This window comes from Mobula birostris, chromosome 4 (genome assembly GCF_030028105.1).
Source record: "Mobula birostris isolate sMobBir1 chromosome 4, sMobBir1.hap1, whole genome shotgun sequence".
Taxonomy (NCBI): Eukaryota; Metazoa; Chordata; class Chondrichthyes; order Myliobatiformes; family Myliobatidae; genus Mobula; species Mobula birostris.
Window position 1 is genome coordinate 203,953,120 of NC_092373.1, and position 18,630 is coordinate 203,971,749.

At 44.6% G+C, this 18,630-nt stretch overlaps 1 protein-coding gene across 1 annotated transcript in view; it reads right to left on the reverse strand.

Moving 5' to 3' along the window:
- Positions 1 to 3,387: 3,387 nt before the first annotated feature.
- The window catches only part of LOC140196114 (hematopoietically-expressed homeobox protein hhex-like), a 44,130-nt gene continuing 28,887 nt past the window's right edge, over positions 3,388 to 18,630 (reverse strand). Inside the window, exon 4 of the mRNA XM_072254822.1 lies at positions 3,388 to 5,690. Coding sequence (XP_072110923.1) covers positions 5,421 to 5,690 — 270 coding nt within the window. The 3' untranslated portion in view covers positions 3,388 to 5,420. The remainder of the gene's footprint in view (positions 5,691 to 18,630) is intronic.

The window sequence follows — 18,630 nt, forward strand, 5'->3', positions numbered from 1 at the left end:
CAGAATGGGCCAGTACACCCAATGGGGGTTTCTGGTAGTGTGTTGTCTACGTGGCTATATTCATCATTTTGAGTTAGAGCTAACAGGTTAGCTGGTTGGAGGCAACCAGAATGGATCTCTTCTTGGTATTTTACTTAATATATTTCTTTATTGCAAGATACAGCACGGTAACAGTCTCTTCTAACCCAACAACCCCAATTACACTCAATTAACATACCAACTCATATGTCTTTGGAATTTGGGAGGAAACTGGAGCACTCATGGGGAGAACAAACTCCTTACAGACCAGCAGAATTAGCCTGGGTTGCTAGCACTGTAACAGCTTTATGCTAAATGCTACACAACTGTGGCTCGAACCACTTACCTTTCAGTTAACAGCAGAAAACACCAATTAATTGCATCACGGCAACAACCTTAATTTTCTCGGGGGAGGGTGCACCATGGGCATGAGGGATGAGACTGGAACTCATAGAGCTAAGCTGAGGCCCCGTTGACGAGTGTATCATGGTGGTGGAGCAGGAAGTCACATACAAACGAGGCAGGGGGTACACACTTCCTTCCCTGAAGCCTGGTTCGGCATGTCTGGATGTCAGGGGCCTGATGTCACCACTCCGCATGTCTGGGCCTGGAAATGGACAGGTTGCCCTGTCCTGGGATTAGAGCCTACGTGTGTGTATGGAAGGGGACTTGTTTTGTTGTTTTTGTTTTATTGTTACTTGCGTTATTCTCCTGAGCATTACGGGCATGCTATGCTGGCAATGGAATGTGTGGCGACATTTGGCGGCTGCCCCCAGCACACCTTTAGTTTGTGTTGGTTGTTAATGCAAATGACACATTTCACTGGATGTTTCGATGTAGATGTAATAAATAAATCTGAATCTTTGGTCAGTAGATCAGATGGACCTTCATGTGCAGTCATTACTGATCCCAGCTTCAGTTCATAACCTGAATACTTATCTCTTCTTTCCTTTTTGAGGTGGCTGGGATCCTGCCGGAGTCCAGGATCTACAGCTGCACTCAAACTGCGGTTCTTCACGGCAGTGGGCTCTCGCTCGCGAAGCTCTCCAAGCCGCCTGAAGTTTTTTGTTATCTTCACTTACGTCCTGGAAGACGTGTATCTTTGGAACAACCCTGTGGGTGACCCAATTCCTCACCGGTGTCACCGACTGAAGCATTGCGGGAGATTGAAACATCGAGACAGCAGTGTATGCTGCTGTCAAAATAAGTGACGCAGCAGATTGTAACATCGAAGCAGCCAGCTGTTGGTCTCCCTTCTTGCTGTGGCAGGAGCAATATCTCTCTCCCCCTTGCTAGCCAGAGAGAGAGCCTGTCTGAGATGTCAAAGTGTTGGGATGGACAGTAGTTTTTTGACGGGCTGTAGATCATGGTGTCTGGGGGGCTTTGCTAGTGCTTGCATGGTGGGTGCTGAGGGTCGATGCTTTTGCTGGAGTGAGTGGGGGAGGAGGGAGAGTTGATGCTTTTACTGTTGCTTATGCAGGGGTGGGGGAGGGGAACTTTGGGGCTCTAACATTTTCTGTCATTCATACTTCGGGGTTTTTCTTCTGTTTTGTGGATGTCTGTGAAGAGTAAGGATTTCAGGTTGTATACTTCATACATTCTCTGATATTAAATTGAACCATTGAAACATTGAAGCTGAATGTGTCTACATTTCACACTGCCTCAGTAAAGCAACCAGCATAAAGATACCACCCACCCTGGACATCTCCTCTTCTCCCCTCTCCCATCGGGCAGAAGATACGAAAACCTGAAACATAAATGACCAGGCTCAAGAACAACTTCTATCCCACTGTTATTAGACATGTGAACAGACCTTTCATCCTTTCATAGGTGGACTCTTGACCTCACAATCTACGTACCTCATTCTGATCTTGCACTTTATTATTTACCTGTCCTGTGCTCCCTCTGTAGCATTTACATGTTATTATATATTGTTGGTGTTTTACCTTATTCTAGCTTAAATATACTGTACCTGCAGAACATAGAACCTAGAATATTACAGCAGTTCAGGCCCTTTTGGCCCATGATGTTGAACCAACCTTTTAATCTACTCTAGGATAAACCTAACCCCTCCCTCCCACATAACCCTCCATTTTTCTATCATCCTATCTAAAAATATCTTAAATGTCTCTAATGTATCTGCCTCTACCACCAACCCTGGCAGCATGTACCATTCACCCACCTTGGTGTAGAAAATTTACCTTTGCCATTCCCCTCTACTTTCCTCCAATCACCATAAAATTATGGCCCCTCATACTAACCATTTCCACCCTAAGAAAAAGTCTCTGGCTGTTCACTCATCTCAGGGATAACAATTACATCTCATCATCCTTTTCACCAGGGATAGGCAACCTAATATTGAGATACTATGCTTATCCGGCCCACGAGCGATTTTTCCTTAAGCCTGATTTATACTTCTGCGTTAACTCGACGTCGTAACCTACGCATGTTGTGGGCATTTATATAAACGTTTGTACTTGTGCATTGGTGTGTCTGCATCGCTCTGCAATTCACGCAAGTCACGCATGCGCACACGCCTGCCCACGCAAGGCTTCATGGTCATGGTAGTCTTTCTCGGGGTAAACAAGAAGCGAGTGTCTTTTTTCGTAAAAGTGAAATGTATCCTCCATAATTTCGGAGGTCTGTAAAGCTTTATGGAAAGCATTGCAGCCAGAGTTCCTTCTCCGCCCCTCAGTCGCCCAATGGGAAGCTATTGCAGCGTAGGATGAAATGCGATGTTACCAAGCGGACCAATCACAGTTCTTACGGTCTGCATTGTCGCGACGCGCGGTTACATTTTGGGAGAGGTGCGCGTCGCAGCAACGCAGGCTCTGGCTAGGGATCCGTGTCGACCTTGCATAGGGTTTGTGGCGATGCAGTACTTACGGCGACGCGTTGACGCAGAAGTATAAATCAGGCTTTATTCTGAGTGCTTCACATGACCACGCTGATGGACATGCATGGTGTCTTGTTACACTGGCACAAGGTTCTGTTTTGTTCCAAACCAAACACTGGTATATACGAAAGACGGGAAGGCAGACTACCTTATTAATACGTATTAGATACTCTCTGTGCACGCGCAGGTTTTCAGATGGGATCGTTCAAACTTGTAAACAGAAACACCATCACTGTGTTTTAACAAGAAATCCATGCTAAATATCCAGATATTTACATGTGCTATGATACTTGTTGAATAACTTGCGTTTCAAAATAACATCAAAGAAAAAAATTCCAATGGCAATGAATGCAAAACACAGGAAGGTAGACGCTGAGTGCCGAAAAAGCAGTGAAAATGAGGGAAATACCCGTGCCAGCCACTAAGTCTCAAAACAGATTGCAGAAAAGATGAAGCTTTTTACAAATGGAGAGTTTGTCAAAGAATGTTTACTGGCAGTGGTGGATATTGTTTGTCCCGAAAAGAAATCTTTATTTGCATCTATCAGCAAGAACGATCACACGACCAGTTGAAGAAATGTCAGCAGATGTTAAAAGTTGTAAGGGATGCCTGTAACAAATTGCATTTTTTTTTCAATTGCGCTTGATGAGAGCACAGACTTGAGAGACACTGCTCAACTTGCAGTGTTTGTGTGAGGAGTGACCTCAACTTTTCAAACTTTTGAAGGTTTATTCAATTAATTCCTATGAAGGACACGGTACTGGAGCAGACATTTTTGAAGCTTTGCTTCAAAATGATGTCAGTAATGAAACTAATGGTGCTGAAGCTAATTGGCACCACAACTAATGGGGCACCAGCAATGGTGGGAGAGAAAAACTAAACTGAGTTCTTTGATTACTAATTGGCATCCTTGGTAAAGCACAAATGATTTTCTAGCATGTGTTATTCATTAATTTGAGGCAAAACATAACTAGATGTAATTAAATGGATAATTCCCGTATTTCAAGTTTTTTATGGCATTTATCTGGCCCACCGTCCGCTCATTAATACACGATCCGGCCCACAGAGGTAAAAAAGTTGCCGACCCCTGCTATACACCTCAATGAAGTCACCTCTAATCCTCCTCCACTCCAAAGAGAAAAGCTCTAGCTCACACAACCTATCCTCACAAAATCCGGGCAACATCCTAGTAAATCTCCTCTGCATCCTCTTGAAAGCTTCCAGACCCTTCCTATAAGGCGACCAGAGCTGAACACAATACTCCAAGTGCGGTCTAACCAGGGTTTTATAAAGCTGCAACATCACCTTCCAGCTCTTGAACTCAATTCCAGACTAAAAAATGCCCAATGCACCATATGCCTTTCTAACCTATCAATATGCTCGGTAACTTTGAGGGATCTATAAACATGAACACTGTTCCTCCACACTGCTAAGAATCCTCTTAATCCTTAATTCACTCTGTAATGATTCAACCTGTATGAAAAATATCCAAAGACAAGCTTTTCACTGTATTTCGATACATGTGACAATAGTAAACCAATACCAATAACAATTTAAGTTTCCTAGGCTTCACCTCTCTGCCACATACAATCCTTCGACTTAACTACCACACCACTATTCCCTTTTCTCAACTGTTTATTTATTCCCTCTGGGTCTGAGCAGCACTGACCAGACCAGCACTTGTTACCCCTGAGAAGGTGGTGATTGTCCCCCTTTAGTCACTGTGGTCCCTCTGGCGAAGGGTCTCCCTCTGTGTTGTTGCAGAGGGATTTCCAGGACTTAGACCCAGCGACGACGAAGGAACAGTGATAATGAAACTTGAAGGGGAACCAGTAGGTGGCGGTGTCCCCAATGACTGCTGTCCTGGGACCTTCTTGGTGGTATGGATCATGGGTTTGGGAGGTGCTGTTGGGGTAGCATGGATGACCTGTGGCAGTGTATTATGTAGACCATATATACTGTGCGCCGGAGGTGGAGCGAGGGAGTGCTTAGGGGTGTGGATGGGGCACCAGTCCACCAGCTGCCTTGTCCTGGGCAGTGTTGAGCTTCTTGACTGTTGGAGCTGCACTCACCTAGGCAGACGAAGAGCGATTCATCACGCTCCTGACTTGCATATGGGGGACAGGAAATTTGGCGGATGTGGACTGCATAGACTAACCCCACCCAGGCAGGTGGAGAGTCTTTCCTCTGCCTCTTGACCTATAGATTGGGGAGAGGAAGTGTGGTGGATCTGGAGTGCATGGACTAACTCCACTCAGGCAAGTGAAGAGTGTACTCACTCACTCCTCATCACACTCCTGACTTGAGTCTAGAAAACCAAACTGGATAAGGATAACTGATATATTTCTCCGAAGTATGGTGGGGAATGAGCTGTTGTTTGAAGGTAACCTGAGGTTTAGTGCTTTCTCCCTGGACTCCAACATCGCTGTTGTTCACAGTTATAAGGAATGAAGGTGATACCGAGTGCATTTGAGCTCTGTTCGGAGAGCTGGAAAGCCGGACCAGTTCACTCTTTGCTGGCTGTTTCCTCAGGGGATATGTGGCTGAGGTCACCACCTTCATTGCAATCGACGTCCACCTCAACATCACTGTCCAGCTCTGGGCTCTGTGAATCGGTCCCCATGGGAGCCTGAGGGCAAAGGGGAGAGGCTTCCTGTTGAGTGATGCCCTCCGTCACCTGTGGCGATATCCCTTCGCTGTCTCCCTGCTGCCTGGCTACCATGGATTCCTCCTCCATTCCTCTGAGACACCTAGACTTCTCATCCTCAGGTTGCTCCTAGGAGACAGGAAGATTCAGAATTGTAATTGTGATTGTCACATGGACCGGGATGCATCCCAGAGACCTGATGTAGACTGGGGGACAGCATCATTGCGTACCTTCGTTCCTCCACCACATACAGTGGAATTCCCCAGAGGCCACCCATTTTAATCCTACATGACATTCCCTTTCCGACATGTCAGTCCACAGCCTCCTCTACTGCCACGATGAGGCCACTCTTAGGTAGGAGAAGCAACACCTTGTATTCCATCTGGGTAGCATCCAACCTGGTAGCATGAATAGTGATCTCTCAAACCTCTGGTAACTTCTTTCACCCTCCCTCCTTCCCCCTTTTTCCATCCCCATTCGGGCTCCCCTCTCACCTCTTCAAGATTCAGGATTGTTTAATGTCATTTCCAGTACACAAGTGTAAAGGAGAACAAAATAATTATTACTCAGATCCGAAGCAGCACAGAAACAACACAATAGAATAAAGAACACAATAATAAAAAAACACAATAGATGTAAATGCATAGAATAGCTTATATGCAGAGATTGAATGTATGATCATAAAGTGACACTAGCCACAGGAGTGTCTGTAAATAATGTGACTATAGTAGGAAATGATAAAGTAGGGGTGGTTGGGGGTGTGGAGGGGTGGGTTAATGGGTGGACGTGTTGATCAGCCTCACTGCTTGGGCTTTGGTGTTCCTGAGTCTGTCTTTGAGTCTGGTGATCCTAAGTAGCCTCCTCCCTAATGGGAGTGGGAGAAACAGTCTATGAGCAGGGTGGATGGAATCCTTCATGACATTATTGGCCCATTCCTGTATAGGACATGGAACTGTACAGCACAGGAACACGCCATTCAGCCCACAATGTTATGCCAAGCCAGCTAAAAGAGAACTCAAAAACACACAAACACCAACCCCTGCTACCGACACCATGTACTTGATAGTGGGGAGGCTGGTGCTGGTGATGCGCTGGGCAGATTTGACAATCAGTTATAGAGCCTTCCTGTCCGTCGCAGCGCAATTTCCGTGCCAAGCAGTGAGGCAGCTTGTCAGGGTGCTTTCTACTGCACATCTGTCGAACGTTGTGAGTATAGATGTTACATAGTCCAGCTCTCTTCAGCCTCCCCAGAATGTAGAGGCTTTGGTGAGCTGTACTAATTGTGTAGAATCTGTCCTTGTACCCTGAGAATTTGTGCAGGATGTGCACTCTTTGGAGATTGAAACTGCTCACATTCACTACTGTTGTGTTGCTGACATAAAGGGGGGTGTGAGAGTTTGAGCTCTCCTGCATCCAATAACCAACTCCTTTGTCTTGCCTGGCACCAAGCCTTAGCTTTTCCACCTCCTCTCTGTAGGCTGTCTCACTGTTGTAGGTGACGAGCCTTCACTTCTCAGCTGGGCATAACCTCCCTCTGGTTCCCCTCCTCCTTCTCTTTTTATGATAATCCATCTTGCTGGATTCCTTCATCTTCAGCCACTTACCTCTTCCACCAATCACCTTCTAACTTCTCAATTCATCCCACCGTCCCCTACCCACCCACTTTCCCCTTCACCTGGATTCACCTGCCACTTTGTATTCCCTCCCTTTCCCTGGCCTTTCTCAGGCTTCTGTCCCCTTCCTTTCCAGTCCTGATGAAGGTTCTTGGCCCGCAACGTTGACTGTTTATTCATTTCCGCAAGATGCTGCCTGACCTGCTGAGTCCCTCCAGCATTTTCTGTGTGTTACAGTCAAAATTTTCTGGATCGTTGATATACAGAGGTACAGTACTTTGCAAAAGTTTTAGGCATATATACAGTATATAGCTGGAAATCATAAACACAAGAATATCTGCAGATGCTGGAAATCTAAAGCAACATACACAAAATGCTGGAGGAACTTGAGTCCTGATGAAGGGTCTCGGCCTGAAATATCAACTGTTTGTTCATTTCCATAGATGCTGCCTGACCTGCTGAGTTCCTTCAGCATTGTTATTGTGGAGTTCCAGCATTTGTGTTTAAAATCTCATGATGTACTGTATATGTCAGTGATGATTATAACCCTGATTCTGATTCTAACATATTTACAATAAATACTGTACTTTCTAAAGTTCGACTTGCACCCTGGAGATCAAAGCCCTGAGAATTAAACTTGATGCTTTCTGTGGTTTTTTTATAAGTAGCAGTGAAAACACGTGCAAAGATGCAAAACCTGCATGCTATCACTCTGTTGTCAGTGTGAATGCCACAGGAAGGTAAGCTTGCTGATCGGTACCCATTCAAAAAAGCCTACAAAAAGTACACGAAGCTGGGTGGCAGTGTTAGCTGTGAGGAGGATGCTAAGAGGATGCAGGGTGACTTGGATAGGTTGGGTGAGTGGGCAAATTCATGGCAGATGCAATTTAATGTGGATAAATGTGAGGTTATCCACTTTGGTGGCAAAAACAGGAAAACAGATTATTATCTGAATGGTGGCCGATTAGGAAAAGGGGAGGTGCAACGAGACCTGGGTGTCATTATACACCAGTCATTGAAAGTGGGCATGCAGGTACAGCAGGCGGTGAAAAAGGCGAATGGTATGCTGGCATTCATAGCAAAAGGATTCGAGTACAAGGCCACAGTTGTACAAGGCCTTGGTGAGACCACACCTGGAGTATTGTGTGCAGTTTTGGTCCCCTAATCTGAGGAAAGACATCCTTGCCATAGAGGGAGTGCAAAGAAGGTTCACCAGATTGATTCCTGGGATGGCAGGAATTTCATATGATGAAAGACTGGATCGACTAGGCTTATACTCGTTGGAATTTAGAAGATATAAGGGGGGATCTTATTGAAACGTATAAAATCCTAAAGGGATTGGACAGGCTAGATGCAGGAAGATTGTTCCCGATGTTGGGGAAGTCCAGAACGAGGGGTCACAGTTTGAGGATAAAGGGGAAGCCTTTTAGGACCGAGATTAGGAAAAACTTCTTCACCCAGAGAGTGGTGAATCTGTGGAATTCTCTGCCACAAGAAACAGTTGAGGCCAGTTCATTGGCTATATTTAAGAGGGAGTTAGATATGGCCCTTGTGGCTACGGGGATCAGGGGGTATGGAGGGAAGGCTGGTACAGGGTTCTGAGTTGGATCATCAGCCATGATCATACTGAATGGTGGTGCAGGCTCAAAGGGCCGAATGGCCTACTCCTGCACCTATTTTCTATGTTTCTATGTTAGTGGATACAGACCAGTCCATCTCCAGTAAAGCCCTCTCCGCCATTGAGCACAACCACCACCCAGGGCATGTCGCCTTCTCACTGCTGCCATCAGGCGGAAGGTACAGGAGCCTCAGGACCCACACCATGCGGTTCAGGAACAGTTATTACCCCTCAGTCACCAGGCTCTTGAACCAAAGGGGATAACTTCACTCAGCTCATCATTGATCCCACAACCTAAGGGCTCAATTTCAAGCACTCTTCATCTCATGATCTCAATATTTATTGCTTATTTATTTATTGTTATTATATACTTGTTTTATTGCACAATTTGTTGTTCTTGCACATTGGTTGTTTGTCCATCATTATTGTGTGTGGTGTTTCATTGTGTATTTTTGTGAATATCTGTAAGAGAATGAATCTCAGAGCTGTATACAGTGACATATATGTACTCTGATAATAAATTTACTTTGAACACCCTTGATCGCTGCTATCACACACTAACAGCTGTCCGCAACCTGAGCCAGTGAACACCCCCTCACCAGGAAAACCAAGTCCTGAGTGGAGTAAATATCCAAACCAAGCTCATCTTGCGGTGATTCCTTTCTTGAGAAAATCAGTTTAGTGTAAAAACATGAACGCAAAAGATCCTGCCAATGCTGGAAATCCAGAACAACACACACAAAACGGTGGAGGAACTCAGCAGGTCAGGCAGCAACTATGGAGGCAAATAAACAGTCAACGTTTTGGGCCACGACCCTTCACCTGGAACAGAAGAGGGGTAGATGCCAGATTAAGAAGGTGGGAGGAGGGGAAACAGTACAAGCTAGAAGGTGATAGGTGAAGCCAGGTGGGTGTCAATGTCGACTGGTTATTCCTTTCCTTGGATTCTGCCTGACCTGTTGAGTTCCTCCTGTATTTTGTATGTGTTGCTGTTTGTATTATAGCATGGGAGAGGATGAAGTCAGAGGCTCAGAAGGCTACCCCTTTAGAACGAAGATGAGGAAGAATTTCTTTAGCCAAAGGGTAGTGAATCTGCGGAATTCATTACCACAGACGGCAAAGTTGGGTATATTTAAAGCAGAGGTTGATACATTCTTGATTAGCCAGGACATCATAAGTTACGAGGAGAAAGCAGAAGAAAAGGGTTGAGAGGGATAATGGAATGATGGAGAAAACTTGATGGACTGAATGGCCTTATTCTGCTCTGATGTCTTATGGCCTTATGTGTAGGGTTTGAGAACAGTAACGGGAATATAGAATGGAGTCCCAACATAATCAAGGACGCCACCCATTTCCCTTCTCTCCCCTCCCATCAAGAGCCTGTAAGTGTGCTCCTCCAGGCTCAAAGGCAGTTTCTAGCCCACTGTTATCATACTCCCGAATAGTCCCCTTGTACGATAAGGTTGACTCTTGACCTCTCAGTCCACCTCACTACAGCCTTGCATCTTATTGTTTACCTGCACTGCACTCTCTCTGGCTGTTACACTTTATTCTGCATTGTTATTGTTTTACCTTGTTCTACCTCAGTGCTCTGGGTAATGACTCAATCTGTAGAATAGTTTGCAAGACAAGTTTTTCACTGTACATTTTTGGATTGAGAATTGTAATGACAGTAGAGAATGGAGTCTCAGCATAATGAAAGACCCCAAATTGACGCATTTATTCTGACCCTTTGAGTTCTTAAGAAATCCAGCACATCCTCCTCAACCCTCACCAATTACTTTCAATGCACCATAGAAACCATTCCACATGGGTGCATCACAGCTTGGTGGTGACAACTGCTCTGCCCGTGACTGCAAAAAATACAGGGAGTTGTGGACACAGCTCAGCACAACACGGAAACCAGCCTCTCCTCCATGGACTCAGTAAAGCAGCCAGCATTATCAACAATCCCCACCCGTCCCGGACATTTTCTCTTCTCCACTAGCCCCATCGGGCAGAAGATATCGGGCCTGAATGCACATCTCACCAGGCTCAAGGACAGCTTCTAGCCCACTGTTATAAAGACTTATAAACTGTCCCCACCACTACGGACATCTTCAAAAGATGATATCCATCATTAAGGACCCCCATCACCCCATTATCCAGTACATGCCCTCTTCTCATTGCTACCATCAAGATGGAGGTACAGGAGTCTGAAGGCACACGCTCAACCTTTCAGGAATAGCTCCTTCCCCTCTGCCCCATGTACACTACCTCAGTATTTTAAAAACAAGAGAAAATCTACAGACGCTGGAAATCCAAGCAACCCACACAAAATGCTGAAGGAACTCAGCAGGCCAGGCAGCATCTAGGAAAAGAGTACTGTCGATGTTTTGGGCCAAACCCCTTTGGCAGGACATTTTTGTACTGCTACCGCAAAACAACAAATTTCACAACGTATGTTCTTGGTAATAAACCTGAGTCAGGTTGTGATTCTTGTTCCCTAGTACAATAAGATAGACTCTTGACCTCACAATCTACCTCATTATGATCTTGCACCTTATTGTCTGTCTGCTCTGCACTTTCTCAGCAACTGTAACATTTCATTCTGCTTTGTTATTGGTTTGCCTTGTTCTACCTCAAATGCACTGCATAATGATTTGATCTGTACAACAGTATGCAAGAGAATTTTTTCACAGTACCTGCGTAGAGGTAACAATAATAAACCAATTTCAATTTCATATTTAGATTAGATTATTAATTATTGTTAAATAGCATGGAATCAGACACTTCACCCCAACTCGTCCAAGCTGAATGTGTTGCCCAGTGAGCTAGTCCCATCTTCTCATGTTTGGCCCATAGCCTTCTAAATCTCTCCTGGCCATGCACTTATCTGGGTGGTTTTCAAATGCCCGCCTCAACCACAATTTCTGTCAGCTCATTCCAAATATGCACCACCTTACTGTCCATGAAGAAACTGCCCCGATGTCCCTTTTAAATGTCTCACCTCTGACCTTAAACCTATGCCCTCTTGCTTTTAGCACCTCCTCTCTAGTAAAACTACCATGTGCTTTCATCCTGTTTATGTCCTTCATGAGCTTATGTAACATACGTCTACCAGGTCTCCTCTCAATCTCCAATATTCCAGGGAATAATGTCCTAATCTACACAACTCCTCTTTGTAATTTAGGCCCCCAAAACCATCAGCTGTTTTTTAAAAAATTATTTTTATAAAATATTAGTTAAATTACCCATGACTAAAATCATAGTTTTTTGTGCTTCATCCCCACTTGTTATGGTAGGGTACAGGAACCGTAATGTAGAAAGGCTGTAATAAATCTAGTCAAGAAGTAAAGAAAAGCTTACATAAGGTTCAGAGAGCTAGGTAATGTTAGAGATCTAGAAGATTATAAGGCCAATAGGAAGGAGCTTAAGAAGGAAATTAGGAGAGCCAGAAGGGGCCATGAGAAGGCCTTGGCGGGCAGGATTAAGGAAACCCTCAAGGCATTGTACAAGTATGTGAAGAGCAAGAGGATAAGACGTGAAAGAATAGGAACTATCAAGTGTGACAGTGGAAAAGTGTGTATGGAACTGGAGGAAATAGCAGAGGTACTTAATGAGTACTTTGCTTCAGTATTCACTACGGAAAAGGATCTTGGTGATTGTAGTGATGACTTGCAGTGAACTGAAAAGCTTGAGCATGTAGATATTAAGAAAGAGGATGTGCTGGAACTTTTGGAAAGCATCAAGTTGGATAAGTCACCGGGACTGGATGAGATGTACCCCAGGCTACTGCGTGAGGTGAGGAAGGACAGTGCTGAGCCTCTGGCAATGATCTTTCCATCATCACCGGGGATGGGAGAGGTTCCAGAGGATTGGAGGGTTGCGGATGTTGTTCCCTTATTCAAGAAAGGGAGTAGAGATAGCCCAGGAAATTATAGACAAGTGAGTCTTACCTCAGTGGTTGGTAAGTTGATGGAGAAGACCCTGAGAGGCAGGATTTATGAACATTTGGAGAGGTATAATATGATCAGGAATAGTCAGCATGGCTTTGCCAAGGGCAGGTCGCGCCTTATGAGCCTGATTGAATGTCCTGAGGATGTGACTAAACACATTGATGAAGGAAGAGCAGTAGATGTAGTGTATATGGATTTCAGCAAGGCATTTGATAAGGTAACTCATGCAAGGCTTCTTGAGGAAGTAAGGAGGCATGGGATTCAAGAGGACATTGCTTTGTGGATCCAGAACTGTCTTGTCCACAGAAGGCAAAGAGTGGTTGTAGACAGGTCATATTTTGCATGGAGGTTGGTCACCAGTGGAGTGCCTCAGGAATCTGTTCTCGGACCCTTACTCTTCGTGATTTTTGTAAATGACCTGGATGAGGAAGTGAAGGGATGGTTTAGTAAATTTGCTGATGACACAAAGGTTGGGGGTGTTGTGGATAGTGTGGAGGGCTGTCAGAGGTTACAGCGGGACATTGATATGATGCAAAACTGGGCTGAGAAGTGACAGATGGAGTTCAACCCAGATGAGTGTGAGGTGGTTCATTTTGGTAGGTCAAATATGATGGCAGAATGTAGTATTAATGGTAAGATTCCTGGTAGTGTGGAGGATCAGAGGGATCTTGGGGTCCAAGTCCATAGGACACTCAAAGCTGCTATGCATGTTGACTCTGTGGTTAAGAAGGCATATGGTGCATTGGCCTTCATCAATCGTGGGATTGAGTTTAAGAGCTCAGAGGTAATGTTGCAGCTATATAGGACCCTGGTCAGACCCTACTTGGAGTACTGTGCTCAGTTCTGTTCGCCTCACTACAGGAAGGATGTGGAAACCATAGAAAGGGTGCAGAGGAGATTTACAAGGATGTTGCCTGGATTGGGGAGCATGCCTTATGAGAATAGGTTGAGTGAACTCAGCATTTTCTCCTTGGCGCAACAGAGGATGAGAGGTGACCTGATAGAGGTGCATAAGATGATGAGAGGCATTGATCGTGTGGATACTCAGAGGCTTTTTCCCAGGGCTGAAATGGTTGTCACAAGAGGACACAGGTTTAAGGTGCTGGGAGTAGGTACAGAGGAGATGTCAGGGGTAAGTTTTTTACTCAGAGGGTGGCGAGTATGTGGAATGGGCTGCTGGCAACAGTAGTGGAAGCGAATACGATAGGGTTTTTAAGAGACGTTTGGATAGGTACATGGAGCTTAGAAAAATATAGGGCTATAGGTAAGCCTAGTAATTTCTAAGGTAGGGACATGTTCAGCACAACTTTGCGGGCTGAAGGGCCCGTATTGTGCTGTAGGTTTTCTATGTTTCTATATTTTCTATGCTCTACTTACTGGCAAAAGGTGGTATGGTAGTTACATATACCTTTTCATTTTTAATTGGCTAAATATTAGAACATTATTAATTGTCTAACCTTTTGATTTGATTCTGTTATCTAAGGAATTTCTGTTATCTTGAGCATAAAAGTGGTCGAGTTTTCAAATATACCATTTTCTTTTTATATTGAATCTCTTTAATTTCTCAACTCTCATTTGCCTTGTTACTTTGTCTGCATCTTGGTTTAAACTTTGAATAAACGATCATGAAGAATCAAGGATCAGTTTCTCGCTCATTCCTGAACTCCTAAAAGAACCCAGGGATTGAAAATGACAGAGATCTGGCACTGGTAAATCTTTTCTGCACTCTTTCTAGTTTAATAACGCCGTTGCTATAAAGGGTGATCAAAACTATCTGTATTAGGGAGGAGTGTGGGATTTGTATAAATGGGTACATAATAATTGTCGAAGACTCAGTGGGCTGAAAGATCTCACTTTTGTATTGTTGAGCAGGCCCTCATGCCTCAGGGTGTCCTGTTGCAGCCACTGGGGAAGGAGATGCCAGAGCCAGCTGTGTGCCGATGGATACTGTGCTGGCTTGGGGCTGGCCCTTCCTGTCAGTGCTGCTCTCCAGTGTTCACTCGGTTGAAGACAAGCTAGATGGCATTCATCTGTGGCTGCGCTTGCTCGAGATGAGGAACTGCTGTGGCTTGTTCTTGCAGAGACGTGGCTTTAGGGCAACATCTACATGACCCATCAATCTACAGGCCAGGACTCTCAGGGAAATAGACTGTACTATTGTTTTTGATAACTGTGTGTTTTTCTGCTATCATAATTATATGTTGTGTGTGCTGTGTGTGACTGTTGGTTTCGTGGTTTGCACATTGGTCCCAGAGGAATAATGTTTTCTTTGGCTGTGTTCATGCATATGGTTGCATGATAATTAAACTTGAACTTGTTTAACTGGAACTACATCCAAATCTCACAAATGCATTTAATGATTCGGCTTCAACTGGTAGAGAATGCTGCAGGATCACCACTGTCTGGGAGAAAATATTCTTCCTATTTTATTAAGTATCTACCTATCTATTTATTTAGAGATACAGCACAGAACAGGCTCTTCAGGCCCTTCGAGCTGCACTGCCCAGAAACCCCCAATTTATCCCTACCTTAACCATGGGACAACTTACAATGATCAATTAACTTACCTGGTGCATCTTTGGTGTGTGTTTCTGTGTTTTTTTCCTTCTCTCTCTCTCACACACACACACACACACACACACACACACACACACACAGAGATCTGGCCAGTTTGTAATTCTCTGAGAGATACCCTCTCCTTCATTTACACTCTCATGAATATAAACTGAAATGACACAATGACTCTCTCATCACAAGAACATCAGTGAATATTGTAGGGAACAGCAGCAACCGTATCATTTATGGAAAACAACAGCCGTCTGCATGTCATAGGAAATTGCATCCATGGTCTATGCTCTAGGGGACTCCTGTTTATTTTATTTATTTAGTGTTACAGTGCAGAGTTGGCCCTTCTGGCCCTTTGACCCACGCCACCCCAGCAAACCAATGACAAACCCGATTAACCCTAATCTAATCACAGGACAACTTACAACGACCAATTAACCTACCAACTAGTACGTCTTTGCTCTGTGGGAGGAAACTAGAGCGTGTGGAGAAAACCCACACATTCCACATGGACGCCAAGATGGAACTCCAAACTCCAAAGACCCAGACTGCAATAGTTTCACACTACTGTGGCGCCTCTTGTGTGTGTTGACCTCACAATTTACCACCTTATGATCTTGCACCTTACTGTCCGCCTGTACTGTGTTTTTCTCTGAGGCTGTTATACCTTACTCTGCATTGTCATCATTTTACCTGGTTCTACCTCAAGGCACTGTGTAACGATCTGATCTGTATGAACAGAATACAGGACACGCTTTTCACTCTGTCTCAGTACTTGTACAATTATAAACCAATTCAGAATTGTTTCACTGTGTACGGTATATTGCAAAGAATGTCATGAGCCCTGTGGCTTGCCATAGAGCGTTGAGCTTCTAGGGTATTTATTAATCAATATCTTAACTGGAGTTGAAAAGTCCTTGTCCTTGTGCTTTTGGTTTAATCTTGTCAAGTTAATTGCAACTAGTGCATATTTTCCACACTCTATGATTATTTAAAGAGGGCTTTCCCTCAGTGCCTTTCCTTGGGGTGGGGGGGGGCATCATGTGTCAGAGAGAATTAACAGTCTCAGGGTGTCGCTTAGCCACTCCTCCGAGGCTCTGCTCGTATTCCGATCACCAATCTCTCATTCCCATCTCTTCCGGGGATCCTGCCATTCTTCTGCACCTGGGTTCAGTCCTTGGTGAGCACACCATGACAGAGAATAACAGCCCCTCTGTACATTATCAAGAGTAGGAGACCCCATGAATACTGTAGAACTCTGAAGACCCACACTCAGTGATTTAAGAACAGCATCTTGCCCCCCAGCATCGGAATTCTGACCCATGAACACTACATCATACTTGTCCTTTGTACTATTTATTTATCTTGTAATGTAGTAATTTTATGTCTTGTACTGTACTGCTGCAAAACAACAAATTGCACCACATGTAAGTAGTATTAGTAACTCTGATTCCGACTACAAGGTAGGACAGGCCTTTCAGCCCACTGTGTCTCTGCCAACCATGATGCTAATCTAACTAATCCCATCTGCCTGCACATGGTCTGGAGCCTTCCATACCCTGTATGTTCATGTGTCTGTCTGAACACTTAAATTTTTTTTTAATGGTGTGGGTGATCATGGTCTTTCCAATAACCATGATTGTTCTTGGCAAATTTTTTCTACAGAGTGGTTTGCCATTTCCTTCTTCTGGGGAGTGTCTTCACAGGTTGTCTGCCTGGTGTCAGTGGTCTCATAGCCACTACTTGTGATGTGCACCAGCTGCTCAGACGACCATCCAACACCTGCTCCCATGGCTTCACGTGACCCTGATCGGGGGGGGGGGGGGTGCGTGAGGGGGGTTAAGCAGGTGCTACACCTTGCCCAAGGGTGACTTGCAGGTTAGTGGAGGGAAGGCGCGCCTTACAACTCCTTTGGTAGAGACATATCACAACGCCACCACCCTGTCATACCTTTTCTTTTGACACCTAGGTATACGCTACGAGAATGTCACACTTTTTGTTAACACTTTGAATTGCACGAGAAGAACTTACAAGACCTTAGCAGAGTAAAAGATACCTTTCTTATTTTAAAACTCTGTGTGTTAATTTCCGTCATTTAATGACCAAGAGCAAAATTTGGCCCAGACCTAAGCGCTGTTAGGAGGAGGATTCATGATTAACCCATAGTCTGCCACAAGGAGGCCGAGGAACAATGAGAACATGGGACGCAGCCATCAGTGGGTTTCTCTTGAAAATATACAGAACATCCCTACAACAGTACAGCACAGGAACAGGCCCTTCAGCCCACAATGTTGTACCAAATTAAATTAGTAATCAAATGGCCAACTAATCCCTTCTGCCAACACAATGTCCATATCCTTCATTTCCCTCACATTTGTGTGCCTATCTAAACATCTCTTAAAAGTCCCTAATGTAGCTGCCTCTACCACCACCCCCAGCAGCGCACCACTCCCTGTGTAATAAACTTGCCCCTCACATCTTTGAAGTTACCCCCTCTCATCTTAAAGCACGCCCTCTGGTATTAGACATTTCAACCCTAGGGAAATGATGCTGTCTGTCCACTCTACCTATGCCTCCCAAAAGCTGATAAACTTCATTCAGATCTCCCGTCTGCCTCCACCACTCCAGCATCAGAATCAGGTTTCATATCATCCGCATAATGTCATGAGATTTGCCTTTGTGGCAGCAGTACAATGCAATACATTATAATGGAAAAAATATGAATTACGGTTAAGTATATAACAGTTAAACGAGTAGTGCAAAAACAGAAATTTAAAAAGTAGTGAGGTAGTGTTCATGGGTTCAATGTCCATTCAGAAATCAGATGGAAGAGGGGAGGAAGCTGTCCCTGAATCGTTGAGCGTGTGCCTTTTGGCTCCTGTATCTCCTTCCAGAGAAGTTTGTCCAATCCCTTGTTATCCATTCATGGGCATTGGTATTTCCATATCAGCACGTACTCTCTGTCAAAGAGAAGGCAGACAGACAGGCTTTTCAGCCCATCAGTTTCGTGTCGACCATCACCCACCAACGTTAATCCCATTTTTTTTTGTTCTCCCATTTTACCTTTACCACTCCCCGCTCCACCGCTAGACTTTGCCAACCAGGCAGATCGTGCCAGATATCCATACATTGGGTTAGTATAAGGGAAAACAATAACAGAATGCAGAATAAAATGGTTCAGTTACAGAAAGAGTGCAGTGCAGGCAGGCAATAGTCTGCAAGCTCATTGCGAGGTAGATTGTGAGGCCCAGAATCCATCTTATTGCTCTAGGGAACAATTTAACAGTGGGATAGAAGTTGTCCTGAACCAGTGTGGATAACCTCACTCACCTCAA